Raw genomic sequence first — 26,928 nt, 5'->3', positions numbered from 1 at the left:
TATTTCTCAGAAGGTGATAAAGATACAACATTGAAACTTCGCATAGTCAATGCGGCACACATTTTCAGTAAATGGTGTGATTTTCATGGTGTTCGGTAAATTACTGTTTAACCCGCGCCCTGCTGGGGGGGGGTGTTTGAACACCCCCCCTTGTGGTTTTTCGCGAATATCTCAAAAACGGCGGCGCGGAGCGCCGCCGTTTTTGGTACACCTTATCATGCATCAATTCTACACATGTTGTGAAAATTTCAGACCAAGGTCATTCAAGGTCAGGTCACCAGGTCACTTGAAGTGACCTCACCTCATAAAAAGTTTCAATGTCTGTCCTAGCTACACCGAGTGACCGATCGCTTTGAAACTTTCAGCGATTGCTAAGAGCAATAGCATGTACAAAATGTTTATCTCAGAATTTTGATATCGATGACCTAAGGTTAGGTCAATTTTGCGACCTCCCCATTATAAGTCAATGGGAGAAAATTGAAATGCGTCTCTTTTGGACGAAAGACATTATAAACACTCCCAAACACTGAATTACAAGTCTTTTAGACACACTGAACATGAAAATGGTGTCCGTGACCCCTGTTTATGCCCTGAGGTCATCTTAGGTCACGAATGGTATCCAACAGTTTTTCGCAAATAACTTTTGATAGAGGCATGCTAGAGCGATGAAAACACCTTAGATGTGTTCAGCTCGACGATACGGATCGACTGATATGCAACATGACCCTTTCCGGTCAGGTCATGAACTTGACCTGAGGTCAAATTTTCAAGTTGACCTTTCAAGGTCAAGTTATAGTTCATTCGATGCGTCTTGACAAGAGGAACACGATGCCGGTAAAAGTAAGCTCGTACAAGGCTTGGGTCAAAAGTTATTGCAGAAAAACTGTTTCCGAAAAAATCGGCTATTTTTGCAGGTTTTGCCCCCTGCAGGCAAAACCGTTGACGTTAGGTCAAATCTGAGAGAATTACTCAGAAAGGGCGTTAATAGGGCTATCGAATGCGCTTTTCCGCGGCGCTGTAGCTCTATTGGTTCCCGAGTTATGCGTTGGCTTCTTGGAAATTTTCGACATTCGACCTGGAAATCGGCGAAATTTTGCCTTCAATGACCTCTGGTGACCTGACCTTTGACCTGACCAAAAAATTGACCGAAGTGATTTCGTCATTATTTTTGACGCTCTTTCGAACGCCGCCTTCTGCGTATCGCTACGTGGCCCAGGAGCCGAGTTAGAAGGGGGGGTGTTCAAACACCCCCCCCCCCCCAGCAGGGCGTGGAAATCCAGGACCCCCAGCCGGGCGCGGGTTAAACAGTTCGTGTTTCAAGCATGCCATGTAAAAATTATTTTTTTTTGCTCCGATGTTTACTCAAACATCGAACGGGTCACTTTCACCCCACGGCACCGCGGCCTAGAGCCACGACTTCTACTGGCAGCTAGTCTCATTGATGGTTCGGGTCTCAGGATGACACATTCCCTCAGGCAACCACGATGGCTCTGTACCACCGGCATCGGAAGAAGTTTCCAGTTTTCTAACCATCTTGTGGCTCAAATGCTTTCCTGGCTGACATTCCTGGGAAAAGGTAACTTTTCAACCAAGTTTTTTTGTCATCTGCTGGCAATGTTGTTTTTCATAAGCTATTCTGTGGTCTTCTGGCACAGGAACCAGTCTGCTTTAGTTTGTTTTCCTTATCCGGTCGATTTACTGTTTGATCTACTAAAAGGAGGGTAATCCATGCACCGTGCCACTCCTGCTCGAAACATGATTTGGTGTTGAAACGAATGGCATCCATGAACACCATTTCGGCTCAGTATTTGAATATTTGGCACATAAGTGAGACAAAAAATACTTAAAATAAGAACATACGTGTTGGTGTCATTCACGTGCTCTATTTTTTATTCTTTTTTTATAACATGGGACGTCTAACCCAATCATCACTATCATTTGGCATCGGCAAAAAAAGCAAAAACGTCTTGCTTAATTCAACTCAAGATTGCCAGCTTGTAAATGATGGTATAGTGTTGTAATTTGGCATACCAATGCGCAAAGAAATGACGCAAACTTGATGAAAATTTTGGCTCGTTATTTGCACTCGAATTTGATATATAGACCTCCAAAGTTCGGAACGTTTTTTCTGGGCCACCCGGTATATAAGAGTCAACAAGACAAGAGCCTAACATTTACTTGACCGTCTGTTGCAATTGATTCATAGCACGTGAAGCGTCAGCGAAATTCATATATAATATCGCACGGGGCCGGTAAAATGTTTCATTCAGGACCGAGAGATTTGTTGAGTTTTCCGCACGAGACCGAAGGTCGAGGGCGGAAAATTCAACAAAGCCCGAGGTCCTGAATCGAAACATTCCGGCCCAAGTGTGATATTTATTTTAGCATATGCCGTTTAATTTCCATATTTAAGCTTCTTTAACAATTTTACATGCTTGAAAGAAGTGGAATAACCAAGACCGAATATCAAGAACTAAAAATTGTACATATTCCCCAAGCCGACTCAAGATCACTGTGTTCCATCCTTGTGTCTGGCTCTGAGTTGGATTCATATCAAACCAAGAACATCTACTTCAATCTATGTCATATGAGAAGCCAGAGTAACGTTCGTTTTCAATATTAGAGAAGAGTGGAAGGTATACTCGTAACATCCTGTGAAGTGAGCGCTTGGTTTTTTACCCATGTCAGTATGAATAAAGTTTTTACTGATCAATGTGAAATGCGTTTTTTGTCAATTCATTGCAGTTGTAAAAGGCATGAAATTGACGCCATAAATGTAGGTGATTAATTAATATGTCTGTACCTACATTAGGATTTAAAATATTATCTTATTGAAAACCAACATTTACAATCTGTTCAATAGTTCAAAGCGACCAAATGCAACACGTAAGTTCACGTTAGATTTCTATCAGTTAAGCTCTTTTCCAGCGCCTTCCTCCGTCTCAGGAAATGCTTCAAAAGTTCGCTGATATAATGTTTTGCCCATGGGCCGAAACCTTTGTCCAATTGCCTTCAACATTATGCGGTTTAATCCAAAAAGCTTTTACCGCACGCTCGCGCTAATGCTAAAGACATACTTCGGCATATGCTAATAGTCCTTTACAGATGGCAGGGGTGTCGTTTGTACAGAGGTCGCTGATGGGCACGGGTCAGTACCGCAGTCGTGGGCGGAGCCTAATGTCATATGACGTATGAAAGCCTCTATGCAGGATGGAAAAAAACAGTTAACATTACGAGTCAATGACAAGTGCCACAAATATTTAACCCGCGCCCCGTAGGGGGGGGGGGGCGAAACGGCACCTCCCTGTCCTTTTCCGTCGATATCTCCTAAACGGCTGGAGATATCGCCACCAAACTCTCAGAACCCCTCTGGGCATCAATTTTACACATTGTGACCAAAAAATTTTCCAGAGGCTATGACAGGTCGGCCACAAATGACGTCAGAATGACGTCATGTTCTGTCATTTTCGACCGTAAAAAGACCTTCGCGAGAAGACCTGTCAGGCCTACAGCTTTGAAGATACAGAAAAATGATCAAGACATAAAAGGTGTAAAATTGACAGGGCTACAAAACTGCTATCTCGGATATTTGAGATTTTTTATTTTTGACCCCCAAAAACCAAAAAAGCATTTATTTATATATTAGCCGAAAAATCAAAAAAGTTTTTTGACCGGAATATATGTGATAGTAGTACCTATCGTCTTCTATATACATATCGATACCTCGTTTTTTGGCCAGGTTATAGCGAAAAAAAAAAACTGTTAAAAAATGATGACGTCAAATTTTCAAACTCAATTTTTGGCAATTCTAGACGTCGTAGAGCAGAACAAAGACCACCATTGGACTCCCCGTGACGAGCTGCATCGAATCGATACCCATTTTATGCAAAAATTTCAACTTTGAAATTTGACCTAATTTGACCTGACCTTGACCTGACCTTCACCAAAACGTGACCTAAGCTGGCCTCAAAGGCTGCCTAACCCACATAATCGCATTTGTCATGTAAAATGGACCATAAAACATGTATCACACCACACTTTCATATTGTGAATGTGACCCCCGGTGACCTGACCTCGCTGTGACCTGACCTGGTATCAGTGACCTCAGATAGCAAAGTATGTGTTTGACGAACAATGTAACATCGATGGTTTTCAATAAATTACCAATTTACTCGATTTCACAACACATTTCTTGAAATACCTGTGAACGGCGAAAATCCGACATTTGACCTGACCTGTGACGCCATCGGTTTGACCTAGGTCAATGATATTAGGTCACAAGGTAGTTCCTGGGTGGGACTATCGAACACCGTTTGAATTTTGAAAATCGGCCGGTAAATTTCCGAGATCTTAGGGGGGGGGGCGAAACGGCCCCTCCCCTACGGGTGGTAGGGTCCGCCGATAGCCCTACGGGGCGCGGGTTTAGTGACAACAAAATGTGTCACCGTTCCGTGCTTCTATCCTCAGGATACAGAAATCCTTCTCCTCCACGCCGCAACCCCCCTCCGGACTGGACAGGCAACTTTATCTCATGCGGGCTGCTCCCTTGGAGCGGCACCGCTGCTCCCGAGGGAGCGCACCCCTTAGCCGGGTGCAGTGAGTGCCCTGGGGCTGGGTGGCCTGTCCTCTGGACGGGCTCAGCCCCGGCGACTCACTAGGGTGCCTGCCCAGACCAATGTCTCCCCCTTTATCCTATCATCATCCCGGCTCTGAAATGGTCTTGCCAGACCGAAAGGGCCTAACCCAACAAAACAAAAAACAAAACAAACAAAACAACAAAATGTATTTGAAGGAAAAGTTTCGGCAGGTCTTAAAACGGCTATTTCCTAAATATGGTTGAAATTATTCCATGCATTTAAAAATAATCGCGAAAAATTAGGGTCTCAAGGGGTCTGGCGCGCCGGCGGTGCACCGCCTTATATAGGGGGGCTGGGCGCCCGCCGACCAATCAGCGGCTGCCACGTCACATACGTCACCAGCCGGCCGGGGCTGCAGGCTGCAGCGCCGGCGCACGCTGCCGGCGGCCGATACGAACGGCCGCCGCTCCCCAACAGTAGTGATTGCCGAGTTATTGTAATGGGAACAAATGTGACACCTCTCCTTGTTGCATTTGGCACGTGCAGTGGGGGTGACCCACGTGCATCGAGAATAACCGATGTTAGGTAGAAGGAATGCAGCTACCCTACAGAAACTACCACAACTCAATCGCCTCAGCGGTTGCTGAGATATGGGCCTCTTAAAGTAAAAGGGCCACCTTCGTGAAATATGAAAATATCGTTGTTTTTCATTTTGACATTATTATTTTTCATTTTCTTTTTAAAACTGGTGCCAGAAGTGCACAATTCGCGAAAAAGTATTTAAAACTATTTAACATATTGGTACTATGTTGATACTCTCTGCGGCACCTACTGTATCATGATGGCATAGCGATGACGTCACACTCAAGCCAATCAGCGTTCAGAAGACAGACTCGTCGGGTTGTGTCAGATAAGCTGATTGGTTAAAGCTGAGCTGATTGGAGCTGATTGGTAAAAAACCAAAGCCTCGCCGCGGGTGGCTGTATTGTCGGATAAGAACGCATTCCTGGGATAAGGACGCATTCCTGGCATATTTTCTTTTAAAATTGCCGATAACTACGAATGGAGGCCGAAATCGGCCGTAAGGAGGTAGACAGATAGGTTTTCGGACACGGGCTACAAGATGGCTATCTCAGTTTCAATCCCCATATTAAAGGTGGCCCTTTTCCTTTAACCCTCGCCCGTATAGGGGGGGGGGGGGTCGAACGGACCCCCCCCCATGGTTTTTCGCGAATAACTCGCGTTAAAAGCGGCCGATCGCGACGAAACTTTCAGTACCCTCGCGTTAATCAATTTTACACCTACCCTGAAAATTTCATGACCCTGACCCCAATGACCTTTGACCTGTGACCTACTTTTCGAGACCATGTTTGTTTCGGAATCGCGATTCGGCGTATGTCGGCTCGCATTAGCCGCGCGTTTGCAGTTTTTTCGTGGTTTCAAGCGTTCAAACATGTCATATGATGTTGCCCCCATGCATTAGGGTGGGTGTCAAGGTCACCTGAAGGTCAGGTCAGGTCATTGACCTTTGGTGACCTCGGTTCACTTTTTCGAGTTTTACATGTTTCTAGGCCAGTTTTTGGAGCTGAATTCGAATTTAGCAACCATATGAACATTTACGAAGTAGTTTTGGTGCCTTCGTAACATGTTACGAAGCTGTCAGAGGCGGTTGACACCTACTAGGAATACCCGGCAGGACCCCTATTGGTTGACCTGACCTGACCTGACCCGACCTGGACTAAATGCATAAAGACATCATCTGTGATCAAACCTAACATGATATTCGTGATCAGCGCCCCGAAAAACCCCACAGCAGCCACACTTTACGTCTTTACGACGTTCTAACAGGTCCCGATTTTCCGACTTTTGGGTCATTGACCTGACCTGCAAGGTCAACCAATGACCTAGGACCTTAAAATTAGGTATCATCGGCTTACTCTCGTCACGGGCAACACGCTCGTTTTTTCCGCGAAGCTCTAGCTCGATCAGGGGCGAAACGGCAAGGGGGGGGGTCCAACGGACCCCCCCCCCCCCTTATACGTTCGCGGCTGGAAAAACACCAATACGGGCGAGGGTTAAAATCGTCACTTCAGCATAATAGCTTGAGCACCCTTGGCTTTTCACGTGGCACGTGCCACGACGGTCACCTAGATGCATCCACAATAGTCAATTGCCAGGTAGAAGGGATGGGGCTACCCAACAAAAAAGACCGCAGGCCAATCGGCCCAGCGGTTGCTGAGTTATAAGCCTCTCAAAAGCGTCACAGGCCAGGCCGGGCCGGGCCGCTCATACTGAGATTTTTCCGCGTTATATAGAAAAGACTCGCTTCGCACTTCGCGTTCGCTCGTAATTGGCAGTTACTGACTAATGCTAGCGCTGAAAACGCCCAGCACATTACATTCACTACCCGACGGTGGTTTTCGCCGCCATACTCGTACTAAGATTTATGAGACTAAAGTGCACTACAAATCAGGCACGTAGCTAGGATTTGGCCAAGGAGGGGCGGAGGAATCCCGGGGGCCTCCTTTCTACAGAGGGCCTCCTCCCTAAAGGGGCCTCCTTTCTACAGAGGGTCTCATGCCTACATACAACATAACCCTCGCCCTGGCAGGGGGGGGGGTCGATGCGACCCCCCCCTAAGGTTTTTCGAAGATAGCGTAAAAACGGCGGCGCGCAGCGCCGCCAAATTTGGCACAGCCTATGGGGCAACCTTTTTACATATGACCTGAAAATTTCAGGTCCGGGTGACCTTGGGTCAGGTCACCAGGTCAGAAAAACCGGTACAAGGTCATGGTCAAATTTCAATTTTCTTTTTGCACCTGTCCAACTCACAGTTTTGCACTGATTTCCTTCAAACTTTCAGGATGTGCTAAGTTCACCGAGTTGTATAACATATAGTTCGGGTTTTTTGAGGTCACTGACCTGAGGTCAGTTAGAGGTCACTACGTCGTAATGTTAAGCCTATGGGAAAATACTAAACTCGGAAAATACTGGAGATATCCGCTTCGTTCTATCACTTTTGTGCTTTGAAACCACAGTACTTAACAGCAGGTCACTTGGTGCTTCTTTGTTTGGTGTACTTATCCATGGGTCAGGTCAAATGAGGTCAACTGAGGTCAAATGACGTTTTTGCCAATAACTTGGCACATAATGACGCTAGAGCTTAAAAAATGGTATCATTGTGTTCCTGGTGATTAGCCGAATCGAATGATATGCGATATGATGCAATTTGGTTAACTTTAACTTAATTTATTAATTTAAGTTTACTTAAAATTTAAGAAAAAACTTTAAGTACACTTCAGCAAGCTAAAAAGCATATCATTCGACGCGCCTTGACGTGCTGAGTTCACTGGTGCTTTTCTTTTTGCTCTATCTTAATTAGATCAAAAGTTATAAGCGAAAAACTTTTGACCTGTTTTTAGCGAAATTTTTACATTTATACCCCCAAAACCCCCCTAAATATTGACCTAGAGCAACCAAATTTGCACAGGGGCGAGAACTCCAGGGGGCCCACCTACCTACCAAATTTGGTGTTTCTAGGTGCCATAGGAGCCAATCGCGAGGGGGGGGGGGTCGCATCGACCCCCCCCTGCCAGGCCGTGTTATGAAAAATGCCCTGCCAGGGCGAGGGATAATGCAGACTTCTGTTCAGCTTTCATAAGGCCAGCGCACTGGTATGTTTCTTTATTCTTCCCGCTGCAGCGGTAAGAAACATACGCATACCACAAGTCTCCGAGTGGCATGGTAACTGGCAAAAAAAAAAAAAAAAACTCGGGCGCCGGCGGCGGCGGCGGCGGCGGCCGGACCGCAGCAGGAGGGGGAGGATCTGCGAGGAATGGGTAGATACTGGATGACGGTCAGAGTAACACTTGGTGTATTATCATATATCGTTCAAGCGCTTAACCGTATTCCGGGCGGGCTCTGAAAGACTTCTTGGAGGTAAGCTATGGTATTTCTGAGCATGATTAATAATGTAAATAGAGTGAATAACCTTATGCTCATGTTATACGTTGCAAATTGATATAATTAAAACTAAATTGATATATTTCGATATTGCACCGTCATCAGAATAGGAATAGCAATTAACCCGCGCCCCACTGGGGGGGGGCTATTTATAGCCCCCCTCCCATTTTTCTGCAATAACTTCCAAACCGCTTGACGGATCGACGCTAAACTTTCAGTACCTTTGGCTGCATTAATTTGACACCTTGTGTCAAAATTTGAACTTCGTAGCTACCATAGGTCGGCCGGAAATGACGTCAGAGTGACGTCATGTTCGTCCGATTTCGACGCAAAACATTGAACCACGGCAATCGCTCCCAAGAGCTCAGTTTTTAAGCTAGATCCAATTTCTTTGCATGAAAGGACTCAGAATTGACCGCGCTATCAAACTGCTATCTCGGATTTTCAAAATTTTGAAAATTTCGAAAATTTTATATAAAAATATCAAAATATCAAAATATCAATCAATTTTTTTTTGATTTTTCGAAAAAAACCCGAATATATGTGACAGAACGCATGATTATGACTAACTCTAGCAAGTTTTAGCTAAATATCTTCAAAAATGGCCAAGTTATACGCATTATTGCAAAAAATTCACAATTATCAATTTTTCAAATCAATTTTTCAGTACGTATTTGACATCGTACACCAATATAAATGGCACCATCGTGTTCCTGAGCTCAAACTGCATCCAATAGATACCTTTTTTGTTGAAAAATTTTAACTTCAAAATTTGACCTTTTTGACCTGAAAGTAGAGTTCTGCACGGCTGCAATTTTCCACAGCCTAGCCGCCCCGCAGCCGTGGCTCCACAGCCACAGCCGCCCACAGCCGTGGCAAACTGTGAGCAGCCAGCCGTCAGCCGGCCGTGGATACTTTCAATGAAATGCAACCAAATAGTATATAATATTAAGTTGTTTTTAGTTGAAACATATAGCCAAAAGCACATTGCAATGGGCTATAGATTCTCAAGCTCATGAAGCATCATAGGTTAAGTGGTTGTGTATCTGGCTTTAGGCCGAAGGCCTGAAGCCTGATGCGCAACGCATGCCTACACAAGCCCTTGAAAGGGGTTAAGAAAGATGGGTAGGTAAGTACCTACATCAACAGAAAACATAAACAACGAACCAGAATAGAAGCACTAGCAGTGTAGAAATCTAATGCCAAATCCTGAAGCATGGTTGTGGGACAGAACAGACCCTGATGCTTTTCATTATCAATGTTAGGTATGGAAAATGAAACTGAAGTTGATGGACTGTCAAACAGTGATTGTCTAGTCAAAACTCTTGCTTCTTTCTTACCTTGCATATTTTCTGGGGTGTTATATGCCAGGCTTGAAGCAGCCTTCTGAGCAAGTCTAAAACTAATTTGATATGCAAGGCATCAAAACACTAGTGAGCATCCAAGAAAGAAAAACATTCGTCTATTTTGATTTTTCCAAATAATGATCTTCGCTCAAATCCCCAAGGACGTGCGAGCCACAATTGCCTCTTTCGATCAAAAATTTTACTTGAGTTTTTAATGACGTCAATAGCAAAGAAGTGGCAATAAATTGTTTTTTTGTCACTATAAACAGCCATAAAAATAATAATTATTAAATAATAATGCTATATAGTTAAAACATTGCTCTCAAACAACGGTTAGGCATCAAATTTAAACATTTTCAGAAGAAGACGTCATTTTATTAGTAAAGTCAACAGCTCGTGTATGAAATATTGTGTTCAGGGTTTTCACCGTCATGTGAATTACGTGTTCAAGGTTTTCACCATCATGTGAATTAACCGTAAGTAAGGTTCATGCTCACTTATAATCTAATTCCATTGGCTCCGTTGATCAGCATTTTCTGTTAGCGGTCACTCACACACCAGTTAGAACATAAAGCGCCAGTTTTATATTATGTAATCTTGCCGAAAATCCAGAATTACTTCTAAGAGTTATTTTAGATAATATTTTATGAAGCCTTTACCTGCCTTTACCTAGGTGTGATTTCTTTTTCTATTACCTGAAAGAATTATTGAACGCTCGTCTTCAATAGCTGTAAGGTGCTTTCCTAATGACCAGGTGAGATTGATTTGAGAGGGATGTGACAATGCAGCATGTTGCATTTTCTGAAACTGTCAAGCTCTTGATAATGAAGGAACAATTGGTACCTATAATTAGTATTCTGTACCAGAGTGCAAACTCCCCTACAGCAAATGGTGAAACCATTACAGGTTTTCAAAGGCTTCACCACTTTCAATGTTGCTGGGCATCCTTTGCATGATTTTTACAGGCTAGACTGCTTATTAGAATGTAAGATTAAGGATTTAAAATTTTATATTTTAGTACTTAAGATTGAGCTGGAAATCTCACAGCCGTGGCCACAGCCGTAGCCGTGTTCTTGGAGATATTTGCAGCCGCCCCGGCCCACAGCCGTGGGGCTGCAGCCAGCCACGGCTGCAGCCGGCCGGTGCAGACCTCTACCTGAAAGTGACCTGACCTAAGCTAAATTCGACTCAAAATGACCTCGAATGACACAGACGACATCAAATTCGAAATCTATGGCCTAAATGGACCATAAAACATGTGTCACGTGACCGACGCATGATATAATATTTTCGTGACCTGTGATGACCTGACCCTGACCTGAAAATCAAGGTACAAGTTTGATACCCTCAAGGTATGTAGAGCATCTGTTCACGAGTGTGGAAACCAAAAATGAGCCTGATCTGACTTGTAAGACGGCGGCCAGAGCCCAAAATGTGAACAAGCCAAAGTGCTAATAATTTTTACTTTGACCTGACCTGTGACGTCATCGGTAACCTCGAGGTCAATGAAATTAGGTTTCGCTCGACAGTTTTTCCGGGGCTATCAGACGCCGTTTGAATTTTGACGATCGGCCCAGTAGTTTCGGAGTTAGGAGGGGGGCTATGGAGAGCCCCCCCAGTAGGGCGTGTTATACGCAGACCCCAGTGGGGCGCGGGTTAAGCAGCGAAACAAAGCCGATTCAAACGGAATACAAAACGCGCGACCTTATCGTTGCATCGACCTTATCCAACTAGAACCATATCAAAAGATGCGCGTTTTGTATTCCGTTTGAATCGGCTTTGTTTCGCTGCTTAATTGCTATTCTTATTCTGATGACGGGGCTCTGAAAGACTCTGAATCGGGCGGGGACCTTTTTGGCCCCCATCAGCACTCGAAAAGCACGAATCGTAGCGACAAACGGCAACGGCGTTTGATAGTTCGTTGAACGACTTACAACTTTTGTAAACAACTTTTTTTGGGTCAGGTCAATATTGAGGTCGCCAGAGGTCATAACAAATAGCATGGTTTATAACGACCTACATAGATAGGTCAACTTCAAAATCTGACCTAGGAAGGTCACGCTGGGTACCAATCGGCGCGTCATGACCAGGCGAACGGTTTGGTACACTAACAACTATGTCTTGGAATTTTGATATTGATGACATAAGGTCAGGTCAATTTTGCGACCTTAAAGGGACACTCCCACCTTAACATTAGTTTTGAGTTGAGATAGCCAAATTGGTGGCCATGGCCTGCAAATACCGGTTTGGGCACTCACAACATCGAAAAATGCTTTAATTCGAAGATATGGAATTTCAAACTTGCAGTTTTCGGATTCTAAGGGGCTAATGCATTGGAATGCCCCCTTAGAATTTGTGACGTCAGCGGAGATCTAACGATTTTTAAATCTTAGACTAAAACCATCGTTAACACGTGGTGGTATACGCTGCTTTGCGCGCAACGTCTGCCGCACTTTAAGGCTGCCAAATTATTGCTTCCAAATAAAGTCGCTAGTAACAGGGGAGATCCCAAAAAGTAAACAAAAGTAAAAGCCTAATATCTTGAAAACCAGTGAATATTTTTCGGTGAAATTTGGTAGATATTCGTTTTCGCTCTTTCTGAACCAAGGGACATCACTTTAATGCCAATTCATTAACTTTTTTGAAGGTGGGAGGGTCCCTTTAACCCTCGCCGGCCGAGGGGGGGGGGTTAATAAAAAACCTATGGGGCCGCCCCCATAGGTATTTTTTTCGCGATAGCTCCGAACACGCTGGCGATAGAGAGCTGAAACTTGGCATACCTGACCTTTGATTCAAGCCGGACCTTTTGACACCAACCGCATTTTTGGGTCAGGTCAGGTCACTGACCTATGACGTCATAAGTGAACCTCTGCACTGTCTTCAGATGTCGCAACTTCGCAACGCCCTCACTGCCAGAGGAGATGTCACAGGGAAATGAAACTTGCAGGATCTAGTATCCATTATGAGTCTCACAACTTGTATATCTCGGATTTTTCCTAAAGGTCATATGAGGTCAGGTCATTTTCGTGACCTCACCATTATAAGTCTATGGGGGAAAATTCAAACTGCTATTCTGGCGCCGGGAACGATCTCCAACTATCTCAAACACACAGAATCGTGATTTGATGCACTCCTTGCAAGGTTAGATACGTCACTTTTGCAATGTTGGCTTTGCGTGACGTCATTTATGACATCATCAATGTCATATTAGTTTTTCGTCAATAACTCTTGATCAAATTGAGCTAGCGAGTCGGGGAAGCCACCAATGGACTCAGGAAGACCTGCCGAATCGAATGATATGCGACATGACCTCTTTCGACCAACTTCGTGACTTAAGGGTGCTGACCTGACCTTGACCTGAGGTCAACACCCCAAGTTGACCTGACCCGAACAAAAATTATATCATTCGACGCGCCTAAGCGAGGCGAACACGATGCTGTCAAAATCGCGGCTCTGCGGCCGTTTTTTGCGAAGTTATTAACCAAAAACTGAACCGTACCCTGCGGCACTTGACCTGACCTCAGAGGTCACCGGTTAACCTAGGACCTTAAAATCGGGTACCAATCTCTGCGTCTCGTAACGGCGCACACGCTCGTTTTTTTGCGACGCGGTAGCTCCACCAGGGGCGAAACGGCGAGGGGGGGTCGTACCCGCCCCCCTCGGCCGGTGCGTATGTAGAAAACCAATAGGTTCGGCGAGGGTTAACCCGCGCCCTGCTGGGGGGGGGTTTGAACACCCCCCCCCTGTATTTTTTCGCGAATATCTCAAAAACATACATCAATTCTACACATGTTGTGAAAATTTCAGACCAAGGTCATTCAAGGTCAGGTCACCAGGTCACTTGAAGTGACCTCACCTCATAAAAACTTTCAATGTCTGTCATAGCTACACCGAGTGACCGATCGCTTTGAAACTTTCAGCGATTGCTAAGAGCAATAGCATGTACAAAATGTATATCTCAGAATTTTGATATCGATGACCTAAGGTCAGGTCAATTTTGCGACCTCCCCATTATAAGTCAATGGGAGAAAATTGAAATACGCCTCTTTTGGATGAAAGACATTATAAACACTCCCAAACACCGAATTACAAGTGGTTTAGACACACTGAACTTGAAAATGGTGTCCGTGACCCTTGTTTATGCCCTGAGGTCATCTTAGGTCACAAATGGTATCTAACAGTTTTTCGCAAATAACTTTTGATAGAGGCATGCTAGAGCGATGAAAACGCCTTAGATGTGTTCAGCTCGACGATACGGATCGACTGATATGCAACATGACCCTTTGCGATGCGTCTTGACGAGAGGAACACGATGCCGGTAAAAGTAAGCTCGTACATGGCTTGGGTCAAAAGTTATTGCAGAAAAACTGTTTTCGAAAAAATCGGTTATTTTTGCAGTTTTTGCCCCCTGCAGGCAAAACCGTTGACGTTAGGTCAAATCTGAGAGAATTACTCAGAAAGGGCGTTAATAGGGCTATCGAATGCGCTTTTCCGCGGCGCTGTAGCTCTATTGGTTCCCGAGTTATGCGTTGGCTTCTTGGAAATTTTCGACATTGGACCTGGAAATTGGCGAAATTTTGCCTTCAATGACCTCTGGTGACCTGACCTTTGACCTGACCAAAAAATTGACTGAAGTGATTTCGTCATTATTTTTTACGCTCTTTCGAACGCCGCCTTCTGCGTATCGCTACGTGGCCCAGGAGCCGAGTTACAAGGGGGGGGGGGGGTGTTCAAACACCCCCCCAGCAGGGCGTGGAAATCCAGGACCCCCAGCAGGGCGCGGGTTAAATTGAAAGTCACCCTTTTAGACGGAAGTCATTATAAACACTCTTAAACACTGAATTACTTGTATCTTTGACACACTGAACATGAAAATGGCACCCGTGACCCCTTTTTATAACCCTGAGGTCATCTCAGGTCACCAATGGTATCTGACTTTTTCGCGAATAACTTTTGATAGAGGCATGCTAGAGCGATGAATACACCTTAGTTGTGTTTGGCTCGACGATACGGATGGACTGATATGGAACTTAGCCCTTATCGGTCAGGTCATGACCTTGACCTAAGGCCAAATTTTCAAGTTGACCTTTCAAGGTCAATTGATAGTTCATTCCACACGTCTTGACGAGAGGAACAAGATGCTGGTAAAGGGAAGTTCGTGCAAATTTTGAGACGAAAGTTATTGCCGAAAACTGGTTTCCGAAAATATCGGCTATTTTGGCAGTTTTTGCGGCCACTGCAGGTAAAACCGTTGACGGCAAAACCGTTGACGGCACCCGGCATGATTTCTCTGAGCGCATTTATACAAATAATTTGTCTACATAGGATAGGGCCTTCTGTTTACAGAGGACCTCCTCCCCTGTCCCTTCCTACAGTGGGCGGCGACGCGGTTTGGGAGTCTGTTCTGTAAGTACAGTTTCCTGAGTTCTCAGTTCTCACTATAGTGAGATCTGAGAACGAGAGTAGCAGGGAACAGAAGCCAGAAGGTAATTTGCTTACAGTGGGCCTCCACTCTATGTACTTAATATACGACGCTGTCTTTGACTACCTCCTGCCTAAAGAGGGCCTAAAAGGAGGCCCTCCTGTTCACAGAGGGCCTCTTATCTACAGAGGGCTTCCTCTCTACAGATTGCCTCTTATCTACAGAGGGCCTCCTCTCTGCTGAGGGTGTCTTTCTCTCCAGAGGGCCTCCTTTACAGAGGGCATCCTCTCTACAGAGGGCCTCCTCTCTAGTCTCTACAGGGACCTCCTCTCTTCAGAGGGCTTCCTATCTATGTAGGGCCTCCTCTCTTCAGAGTCTCGTCTCTACACAGGACCTCCTCTATACAGAGGACCTCATCTCTGCAAAGGGCCTCCTCAATTCAGAGGGCCTTCACTCTACAGAGAGCCTCCTACCTACAGAGGACCTCCTTTCTACTGAGGGAGTCCTCCTCTACAGAGGGCCTCCTCTCTTCAGACGATCTCCTCTCTACAGAGGGCCTCCTCTCTTCAAAGGGCCTTCTGATTTCAGACGGTTTCCTCTTTACAGAAGGCCTGCTCTCTACAGAGGGCCTCCTTTTTACAGAGGGCCTCTTTGTTTACAAGGGCCTCTTTTTACAGAGGGCCTCCTTTTTGCAGAGGGCCTCCTCTCTACAGGGGGTCTCCTCTCTAAGGGGGCCTCCTCTCTACACAGGGCCTCCTACCCAGCGGTGTAACTTTCTATATGTATGGGGGTGCAGGTGCACCCCCATCCCCTGAAAGTGCACCCCCATCACGTCAAAGTAAGTGCACCCCCATAGGCTATGCGGCGCCCCACACGCCGCCCGACACCGCTAAGCTCTTTAGCAGATGGCGAGGGTAATTTCTCGGCTACATTCCGTCTCGTGACCGGCGTCGTGCTGCTTGCGGGCTTGGGAAGCGTCCAGTCGTATCGTCCCCCAAAAATGGGTGAAAGGGGCACCCCGGCAAGAACCGGACTTTCTCAGCAAAAGTGGAGCGCCCGAGGCAGAAGTGGGGCACCTCAAACGTAGGTTGGGATCGTCAAGCAGAAGCTGGCGCCCCAGCGGAGGATAGGCGCCCCCAATAGGAATGAGGCACCTCAAGCAGAACTTGGGTTCGCCCAGTAGAAGAGCGCCCTCAGTAGAACACGGGCGACCCCAGCAGAAAGGGGCGCCTCACCAGAAGAAGGGCGCCCCAACAGAAGAAGGGCACCCTCACAGAAAGGGGGCGCCCCACCAGAAGAGAGATGCCTCCAGCAGAAAAGGAGCGCCCTCAGCACAAGGATGGCTCCCCAGCAGAAAGGGGGCGCCCCACCAGAAGAGGGATGTTTCCAGAAGAAGAGAGGCACTCCAATATAAATGGAGCACCTCAAGCAAAAGTTGGGCTCGTCCAGCAGTAGTGGGGCGCCCCCAGCATAAGAGGAGTACCCCGAGCATAAGGGAGCCCCCCAGTAGAAAGGGGCGCCCTACCATGAGAGGGATGCCTAAAGAAGAGATGCGCCCCAATACAAAAGGGGCACCTGGAGCAAAAGTTGGGTTCGTCCAGCAGCAGTGGGGCCGGGGGCGCCCCCAGCAGAGGTGGGGCGTCCCCAGCGGCTCCGGCGGAAGTGGGGCATCCCCAGCAGAACAGGGGCTCCCCAGCAAAAGCGCAATGTCCCCAACAGACATAGCCGAGCACCTTCAGCAGAAGTTGAGCTGACTGAGCAGAAGAGGGCGCTCTAGCAGAAGAGTGCGCACCCACAGAAGAGGGGCGGTTCCACCAGAAGAGGGGCGCCGCCACCAGAAGACGGGCGCCTCCAGCAGAAGAGGGACAGCCACGCAAAAGAGGGGCGCCGCCCGCAGAAGGGGGCGCATCCAATAAAAATGGGACACGTCAAGCGGCAGTTGGGCTCGCCGAGCACAAGAAGGGCGCACTCAGTAGAAAAGGTCGAGCGACTTAAGCAGAAGTTGGGCTCGCCCGGCAGAAGAGGGACGCCTCTAGCAAAAATAGGGCATAACCGGGAAGGAAATTGTCAGACTCCAGCACTTCCAGCAGAAAAGTGAGACCCCAGCAGAGGAGGAGCGCCCATCAGAAGTAAGTCCCGCCGAGCAGAAGAGGGGTGACCTCAGCAAGAGAGAGGCGACCCCAGCAGTAGAAAGGCGCCCAATAAAAAGGTGATTCCAGCAAAAGAGGGTGTCAGCAGCCGCCGAGCATAAAAAGGGCACCCCGATTCTATAAAAAGTTGGAATAAAAAAGTAAAATGCAATTTCGTTATAAATTCAATTGATTGATATTCGTGCAAACGAATTTAATGTCATTTCGTACCTAATACCCAACTTTGTACCATTTTACTCTAACATTTGGGTGTTGAAGGCAGTGTGCCACCTTTAAAAGATTTCCCATTTTATTTTTCCTAGGATAAGAAGCTTCTGTTTTTACCTAATATCGCAAAAAAAATCAAAAATGGGCCTGGAATAGTGCCTTTTTCGCCTAAAAGTTTATCGGTTTTTCGATATGTATAACAACTGTAGTGGACTGACCTGCAAACAGGCGTCGGCAACAATCGCGAATGCGGCGCACATGTGACAATAAGCAAAGGTCATTATAGAGTTACGACGTAGGTACGGGAATGAGTTATCAGCTGTCTACTCGTAGACAACACAATGTCGAGCCTTAAACTGTAAGCCTGTATTGGTATTGTTTCTTTTATTTGGCTGTCGAACATTATTTATGGTTTGAAATATGATTTTATGTAAAATAATTGATATGAAAAAGCCGTCTCTTAATTAAGTTATGACCCCATTTCACCACACGCAAGTGGCAGAAATGACAATGATCAGCTGACGCATTTTTCTTGGCCGAAGTCAGAGCGCGCGGCCCGAGGCACCACCACCGCACCACAAAATATGAGCAGAAGCCGCGCCCAAAGCCAGGGCCCGGGTAACGTGAGGTAGCCGAGTCTGGGCAGCGTGCGCTGACCCAAGCCGGGGCCGCAGCTTTGGGCGCGGTCTACCGCATCCCCGCGGGCAGCCCCGGGCTATCACATGACACCGGGAGGACGCGCGGCCCCGGCTTGGGTCAGCGCACGCTGCCCCGACTCGGCTACCTCACGTTACCGGGGCCCTGGCTTTGGGCGCGGTCTACCGCACCACCGAACAGGCGTGTTCGAAACCGCAGGAGATGATGATGAACGGGTTTATCGAAACTTGATTGGATGAGCATATCGGTAATAGCGATTTCAGTGTGTGCATTTATTGTTCATAGTGGTGTGAAATGTGGTTGGGGTACGACCGACAACCCGTCGGGGCGAATTTCGCACTGGGGTACTCAAAATTTGAAGAATTTAACCCTCGCCCGTAAACGGCGATCTGCCACCTTCGCCCATGCAGGGGGGGGGGGGGTTGGTGCGATCCCCCCCTTGGCGTTTGAAAACGGAGCGTCGTAGAGCTTAGTGGAAAAGACCATCGGATTGCTCTCGCCGAGATCTCGCGATTGGTGGTATATTTTTTGGTCCTAGGTCAACATTTGACCTACTTTTGACCGGTCAAAGGTCAAATTTTCGGAAAAATAGACTTTTTTTCAACTTTCGGCGGCGATTGCGGCAAAACGGTGGGAGATATCGACTTGAAACCTTCACTATCGTGTTCCTTGATCAATTCTCTATCGTTTGGTATGTATTTCGTTTCCCTAGCTCTAAAAATGGCGCGTTGGGAGCGCCGGAAGTCGGCAAGGTCACAGTCGGCGGCAGAAATTCGAAAAATCAAAATTTAAATTTTTGAAATCTGATTGTATTTTTGGATTTGGGAGGTCCATTTGCTCCCTATAGAAGCTAATATTGCTGCATATTCCCATTGAGGTGACAAGAATTAGCAAAATAGTGGTTCGGGCGCTTTTCAAAAATAGTACCGGACGCTGTTCCTCTTGTGACGTCATAGCTCCGTGACCTGACCTGACCCGGTCAAGTTTCTTATACCATATGATAGCCAATACTTGCCCCAATATGCATGGGAAGTTTCATCACGATCCATCAACCGATGTCCGTACCAACGGCAGGAAACCTCGGGCGTTGGCACTCAGTTTGTGAAAATCCGGCCGGAGGCTGTTCCCTTTGTGACGTCATAACTCCGTGACCTGACATGACCCGGTCAAATTTTTTTTATCAAAAGATGCGCAAGGTTTGCCCCATAAGGTACCCAAAATTTGGCGGCGCTGCGCGCCGCCGTTTTTGCACTATTTCCGAAAAACCTCAGGGGGGGGGGGTTGCACCAACCCCCCCTACATGGGCGAGGGTTAAGACGTTTCCATGAGTTTTGAAGGTATGGATAAGTTCTAAAAATCCGGTTCTCCTTATCTGGGCCATTAACTCCATACGGTCCAAGAAAGCTGGCACACTACCTTTAAGTGTTCATACAATTAATATTGTACATGAAAAATATTCATTTTATTTCAAAAGTTTTTTGTACCTACAAGTAGAAGCCTTGACATCCGTTTATCGGTGCGCCGGTTAGAGGGCCTTGGGTTAATATAAATGAACTACAATCCCATTTGCAACATCAGACTGTGTTCAAACTAAATCGGAAGAACACAAAATGGTGATCACTCTTAATCTGAATTTCGAAATATACCAACAAAGCATTTTACCGAAATTGAGAGACAAAGGCGCACACAATTGGGGCACACGGACCCATGCCCCCCCCCCCCATTCGAAAGGGGCACCATCTCAAATGGCCCTCAAATTGGCCCCTAATCTTAATACCACCGAAGGCTGTCTAAAATGAGCTGAAATGACGATTAATAAGACCAGGAGGGCCCATCTCGGACCCCAGCAGGCCCAAATGAGGTCATACAATGTCCAGCGCAGTCAAGGGGAAGGTAATAGATGTCAAATTTCGACAACTTTCAAAAGGCCCCAAAGGACCTTCAACTGGCGTCAAAGGGCCATCAGAAGGCCTTAAAGGGCCCTCAGATGTCATCAAAGGCCCTCAAATGGCATCAAAGGGCACTCAGCCGACATCAAACGGCCTCAGAAGTCCTTGAAGGGCGTCAGAGGGCCCTCCGCCGGCGTCAAACGCCTCCGAAGGCGTCAGAGGGTCCTTGGCTGGCGTCAGAAGGCCCCCAATTGGTGTCAGAGCACCCTCAACTGGCGTCAGAGGGCCCTAAGCTAGCGTCAAATGGCCCTCCGAAGACCTCAAAAGGGCCCTCAGCTGGGGTCAAAGGGCCCTCAGAAGGCCTTGAAGGGCGTCAAAAGACCATGAGATGGAGTCAAACGGCCCTCCGAATGCCTCAAAGGGCCCTTAGCTGGCGTCAGAAGGCCCCCATCTGGTGTCAGAGGGCTCTCAGATGACGTCGAACGGTCCTCAGCTGGTGTCACACGGCCTTCAGAGGGCCTCAAAGGGCCCTCAACTGGCGTCAAATGGTCCTTAAAAGGCCTCAAAGGGCCCTCAAATGGCGTCGAAGGGCCCTCAGTAGGCCTCAAAGGGTCCTCAGCTGACATCAAATGGCCCTCAGCTGGCGTCAAATGGCGCTCAGAAGGCCTCAAAGGGCCATCAGCTAGGTCCAAAGTGCCCTCAGCTGACGTCAAACGGCCCTCAGTAGGCCTCAAAGGGCCCTTGGATTTTCGGGCCCTTTGAGGGCTTCTTCGTTGTGACAGTGCTGCTTTGTCGGTGAGGTGCACGGTCGCCGTGGGTCCCTCGCACGCCGCCGGGACAGCGAGAGGTGGGTGATCGGGGCCGCCGTACGTGCCCTGGTACGGGCTTCCTGAATATCTGTTACGACTGGTACTAGGAAAGTGGGCATGCCGCCTCAAAATTGTGTCTTTTTAGTAGGTATGTGGTATAAAAATGAGAAAAAACGTTAAATTTCTGGTATGTCATCTCGCTACGAATCATTGTAATGACTTTTCATGTCGATGTGCATTAGTAAATGCGCGAATTGACAAAGGGGGTGCTGCCCCGCTCATACACATCCGGACCAACCCGTGACTAGCCTACGCTTCTAGCCAGGCTGGGTCGGTCGGACGGCCGGCAGTCAGGCGCTACCCGCGCTGATTTCTGAGGGCCTTGCATCCACGCTTATTAATCGAATATTTTACGTAATTGTTAAGATGTTGATAATTACTCACTGAATCGTATGTGAATGAAACACGCTGCGTAAACAAAAATGGAACATTAACCCTATTAACTAGTGGCAGGCTCCTGGCTACCCCTATTAGTGGCAGGGGGGGACTGTTTACGACCCCCCCCCCCTCGATATCTCGAGATCTAACGGGCCGATTTTCAAAATTCAAACGGCATTCGATTTCGCTCAACGTGATCTACATTTCTAAAAAAAATTAAAAAATGTCAATAGGGGATAGAGGGGGGGGGGGGTGAAAACGGGCAAATTGCAGATACATTTTAGACTGTTTATCACGGCCAGGTTTCTGAACCAATCTTAACGCAACTTTTGCCGATCGATAGAGAATGAACCAGGAATTCACATGGATCCTAAAAATATGCATTTTCAAAAATCATAGGCGGATACAGATCATTGAGATTGAGGGTACACAAAAAGTATAGTAAATAAGGTTTTTGTTGGTACTGTTTCTAAAAAGGGTGGCAATGGTCTTGTTATGTTACAATTTTCTTATGAGAGAACGACTACAATTGTATTGGTCATGCATAGGCGGTGTCAGGGCACCTATGTTGGGAGGTAAAACATAACCCCCCTTTTTGGACGCCTGGATCCGCCTATTACAGCAAAAACGTGTCAAAAGAGGATGCACAATAATTTTGTATATGTTATCACATGATACCTTTCATTCACTGTTCGTAAAACTGGTGCATACAGTTATAATACATCAGCATCGTGATCTTCGCCCAAATGACTCGCTTCACGAATAGGACCCCCCAATTCCCAGTGCTCTGTAGCCGCCCCTGGTAAAGTTATGAACTTGAAATTTTCAGGGAATGTGCCCAATTTAGTTTTATGAAAAGTCAGAAAATTTCAGCATCGTAGCTTCAGCGGTTTCGGAGATATTCCTGAAAAACCTGAGGGGTGAATGAAAACAACCCCCCCTGCCACTAATAGGGTTAACCCGCGCACCGACGGGGGTCTGCGCCAACTTCGCACCAACGGGGGGGGGGCGGATGACCATTGACCGCCCCCCCCCCTGAGATCTCGAGAACGAAGCAAGATAGCGACAAGCGGTAAACGGCATCGGATACGCACGGTCAAGATCTACAATTTTTACAAAGGTCATTTTCAGGTCAGGTCAAAGATGACGTCACAGGGGTCGAAAAAGTCAAAATGGCGGCGCTAGATATGGAGAGAGTTTTTCTCGAATAACTTTCGAATTAGTCAAGATAGGAACTAACTAAGGGCATCATCGTGATCCTCTCGTCAATCCGCATCGAATGATATATATGTTGACCTCGAAAGGTCAAGGTCAAAGTTTGATCTCAGGTCACGTGACCTCGAGGTCATCATGTATATCATTCGATGCGTCTTGACGAGCTGAACACAATGAGACCATCCACGCGTCTGTATCTTGTTCCTGTACGGAGTTATTGGCCAAAAACCTTTGGTGACCTTTGATGACGTCACATGACCTCACAGCTGCCCAACAGCAAAACAGACCTCAAGGTAGTGAAGGTTGATCGTATATGAAGTCATGTATGGCATATGGGGCCATTCCGACCCGTTTTAGTGGTAAAAACAGGGAGTTGATTTTTCCCCCATTGACTTATAATGGGGAGGTCGCGAAATTGACCTGACCTAAGGTCACCGATATCAAAATTCCGAGATATACAAATTGTAGCTACTAATGACCTAATAATATCCTGCGACTTTCAAAGGCCTCCGACATCTACTGTAGCTCTGGCACGGTGACAAAGTTGCAAAAAAGTGACTTGAGGTTGGGTCATTCAAAGTGACCTGGTGACCTGACCTTAAAAGGTAGGAGGTTCAAACTTGCACACCATGTGTAAAATTGATGAGGCAATAGTCATATCAAATTTCGCGGCGCTACGCGCCGCGGTTTTCCGCTATTCGCGAAAAACCTCGGGGGGGGGGGCGGATATCCGCCCCCCGTCGGTGCGCGGGTTAAATGCTTTGAAAATTGAACGGGTACTGAAGTAATTGTTTTATCATGTATCGACAGAAGCTTAGTTTCAAGTCAACCGAAATATAATCGCGTTGGGGAACTTTTTCGGCTGGAGCCTGGGGCCCTTCGGCATGGAGGGCCCCAGTTTGCAGGTCGTGCCCCCCCCCCCCGTTCAAAAATCCTGTGTGCGCGCCTGTTGAGAGATATGCACCATCTATGCTCCTTGGAAGCGCCCCTACCCTCATTGAAGGTCGCCCCCATCACCAAGTGCACCCCCATCTCAAAAGCAAAAGTTACACCCCTGCTCCTACCCACAGAGGGCCTCCTCTCTACTGAGGAGTCAGAGGGGCCCTAGCGGTCAGACACAGACACTAGTGAGGAGATGAGAAGGGCCCTAGCTGTCACTTGTCAGGCTGATCAGAGGGCCCTGATTGTTCTGACGTCATTTTTTAGATTCCCGCGTGAATTTCGTTCGCCTCCGACGTGATTTTGGCCAGTTGGATTCAGGCCGAAAGGATTCAGGCCAACGTGGGCCTTCGGCCCACGTTGGCCTGAATCCTTTCAGGGGGGCCTCCTGAAAACCCCAAGGGAGGGGCGGGCGCCCCCTCCGCCCCCCTTGGCTACGTCCCTGCAGTACAAATCCCAGCCATCAGAGCCACAATCCCGCTCCGTTCGGAGCCTCACCCATTGACCCAGCGCCGGCACCACCCAGCGCCGGCACCAATCGATCCAGTGTCGGCGGCCGGTGGTGCTGACGGGGCCGGGGTGGCCGCAGCGCCGGCACCAGTCGATCCAGTTGCGGCGGCCGGTGGTGCTGACGGGGCCGGGGTGGCCGCAGCGCCGGCACCAGTCGATCCAGTAGCAGCGGCCGGTGGTGCTGACGGGGCCGGGGTGGCCGCAGCGCCGGCACCAGTCGATCCAGTTGCGGCGGCCGGTGGTGCTGACGGGGCCGGGGTGGCCGCAGCGCCGGCACCAGTCGATCCAGTTGCGGCGGCCGGTGCAGCGGCGGGGGCGGAGGTCGCGGCGCTGGAGGTGGTGGTATTGGAGACCGCGGCGCCAGAGCCAGAGGTCGAGCTGACAGGTCCCTCCTCCGTGGTGTTCTCGCCCCTTGCCTGCGATGGAAACCGGAGCAGGGGCGGCTTTAGTTCAGATATCCAGTTGAACACATCAGTAGTTGAACACATGAAAATACAACATAAAATAAAGGAGCAATGACAAGGGCATGGGTGGAGATTTGAAAAAGTTACCCCGGCGGCCCGGCCGGCGACCGAAAGTCAGAAAGACGATATGCTCAAATATTTGTCAACGGTTTTCAACAAACCCTTATTCTGAGGCATGGAATGATGGATGCCGTTTGCCCCCTCCCGTTTTTCTGCAATAACTTCCAAACCGCTTGACATATCGACGCCAAACTTTCAGTACCTTCGGTTGCACCAATTTGACACATTGTGTCAAAATTTGAACTTCGTAGCTACCATAGGTCGGCCGGAAATGACGTCAGAGTGACGTCATGTTCGGCCGATTTCGACGCAAAACATTGAACAACGGCAATCGCTCCGAAGAGCTCAGTTTTTAAGCTAGATCCAATTTCTTTGCATGAGAGGACTCAAAATAGACTGCGCTATCAAACTGCTATCTCGGATTTTCGAAATTTTGAAAATTTCGAAAATGTTATATAATAAAATTCAAAATTTATATTTTTACATTTTTTTTCATAAAGCTTTTGACTTTTCGAAAAAAACGAAATAAATGCGATAGAACGCATTATTATGACTAACTCTAGCAAGTTTTAGCTTAATATCTTCAGCAATGGCCAAGTTATACGCATTATTGCAAAAAATCACAATTATTAATTTTTTTAATCAATTTTTTTCAGCACGTATCATCGTACGCCAATATAAATAGCACCATCGTGTTCCTGAGCTCAAACTGCATCCAATAGACACCTTTATTGTTGAAAAATTATAACTTCAATATTTGACCTTTTTTGACCTGAAAGTGACCTGACCTAAGCTAAATTCGACTCAAAATGACCTCGAATGACACAGACGACATCAAATTCGAAATCTTTGGCCTAAACGGACCATAAAGCATGTGTCACGTGACCAACGCATGATATGATATTTTCGTGACCTGTGATGACCTGACCTTGACCTGAAAATCAAAGTACAAGTTTGGTACCCTCAGGGTATCTAGAGCATCTGTTCACGAGTGTGTGAACCAAAAATGAGCCTGATCTGACTTGTAGGACGGCGGCCAAACGTGAACAAGCCAAAATGCTAATAATTTTTACTTTGACCTGACACCTGTGACGTCATCGGTGACCTCGAGGTCAATGAAATTAGGTTTCGCTCGACAATTTTTCCGGGGCTATCAGACGCCGTTTGAATTTTGACGATCGGCCCAGTAGTTTCGGAGTTAGGAGGGGGGGGGGGCTATGGAGAGCCCCCCCAGTAGGGCGTGTTATACGCAGACCCCAGTGGGGCGCGGGTTAACCCGCGCCCGGCTGGGGGTCCTGGATTTCCACGCCCTGCTGGGGGGGGGGGGGGTGTTTGAACACCCCCCCTTCTAACTCGGCTCCTGGGTCACGTAGCGATACGCGGAAGGCGGCGTTCGAAAGAGCGTCAAAAATAATGACGAAATCACTTCGGTCAATTTTTTGGTCAGGTCAAAGGTCAGGTCACCAGAGGTCATTGAAGGCAAAATTTAGCCGATTTCCAGGTCGAATGTCGACAATTTCCAAGAAGCCAACGCATAACTCGGGAACCAATAGAGCTACAGCGCCGCGGAAAAGCGCATTCGATAGCCCTATTAACGCCCTTTCTGAGTAATCATCTCAGATTTGACCTAACGTCAACGGTTTTGCCTGCAGGGGGCAAGAACTGCAAAAATAGCCGATTTTTTGGAAACAGTTTTTCTGCAATAACTTTTGACCCAAGCCTTGTACGAGCTTACTTTTTCCGGCATCGTGTTCCTCTCGTCAAGACGCATCGAATGAACTATAACTTGACCTTGAAAGGTCAACTTGAAAATTTGACCTCAGGTCAAGGTCATGACCTGACCGGAAAGGTTCATGTTGCATATCGGTCGATTCGTATCGTCGAGCTGAACACATCGAAGGCGTTTTTATCGCTCTAGCATGCCTCTATCAAAAGTTATTTGCGAAAAACTGTTATATACCATTCGTGACCTAAGATGACCTCAGGGCATAAACAGGGGTCACGGACACCATTTTCATGTTCAGTGTGTCTAAACCACGTGTTATTCAGTGTTTGGGAGTGTTTATAATGTCTTTCATCCAAAAGAGGCGCATTTCAATTTTCTCCCATTGACTTATAATGGGGACTGGGGAGGTCGCAAAATTGGCCTGACCTTAGGTCATCGATATCAAAATTCTGAGATAAACATTTTGTACATGCTATTGCTCTTAGCAATCGCTGAAAGTTTCAAAGCGATCGGTCACTCGGTGTAGCTATGACAGACATTGAAACTTTTTTATGAG

General features: G+C 47.2%; 1 protein-coding gene across 1 annotated transcript in view; it reads right to left on the bottom strand.

Moving 5' to 3' along the window:
* LOC122388220 (actin cytoskeleton-regulatory complex protein pan1-like) overlaps positions 1–26,928 on the bottom strand; it is a 106,427-nt gene that overhangs the window by 26,736 nt on the left and 52,763 nt on the right. Inside the window, exon 4 of the mRNA XM_043379102.1 lies at positions 24,111–24,538. Within this exon, the coding sequence (XP_043235037.1) occupies positions 24,111–24,538 (428 nt within the window). The remainder of the gene's footprint in view (positions 1–24,110; positions 24,539–26,928) is intronic.

The sequence above is a fragment of the Amphibalanus amphitrite genome, unplaced genomic scaffold, assembly GCF_019059575.1.
Source record: "Amphibalanus amphitrite isolate SeventyFive unplaced genomic scaffold, NRLGWU_Aamphi_draft 000313F_arrow, whole genome shotgun sequence".
Taxonomy (NCBI): domain Eukaryota; kingdom Metazoa; phylum Arthropoda; class Thecostraca; order Balanomorpha; family Balanidae; genus Amphibalanus; species Amphibalanus amphitrite.
This window is presented reverse-complemented; position numbering and strand designations above follow the sequence as displayed.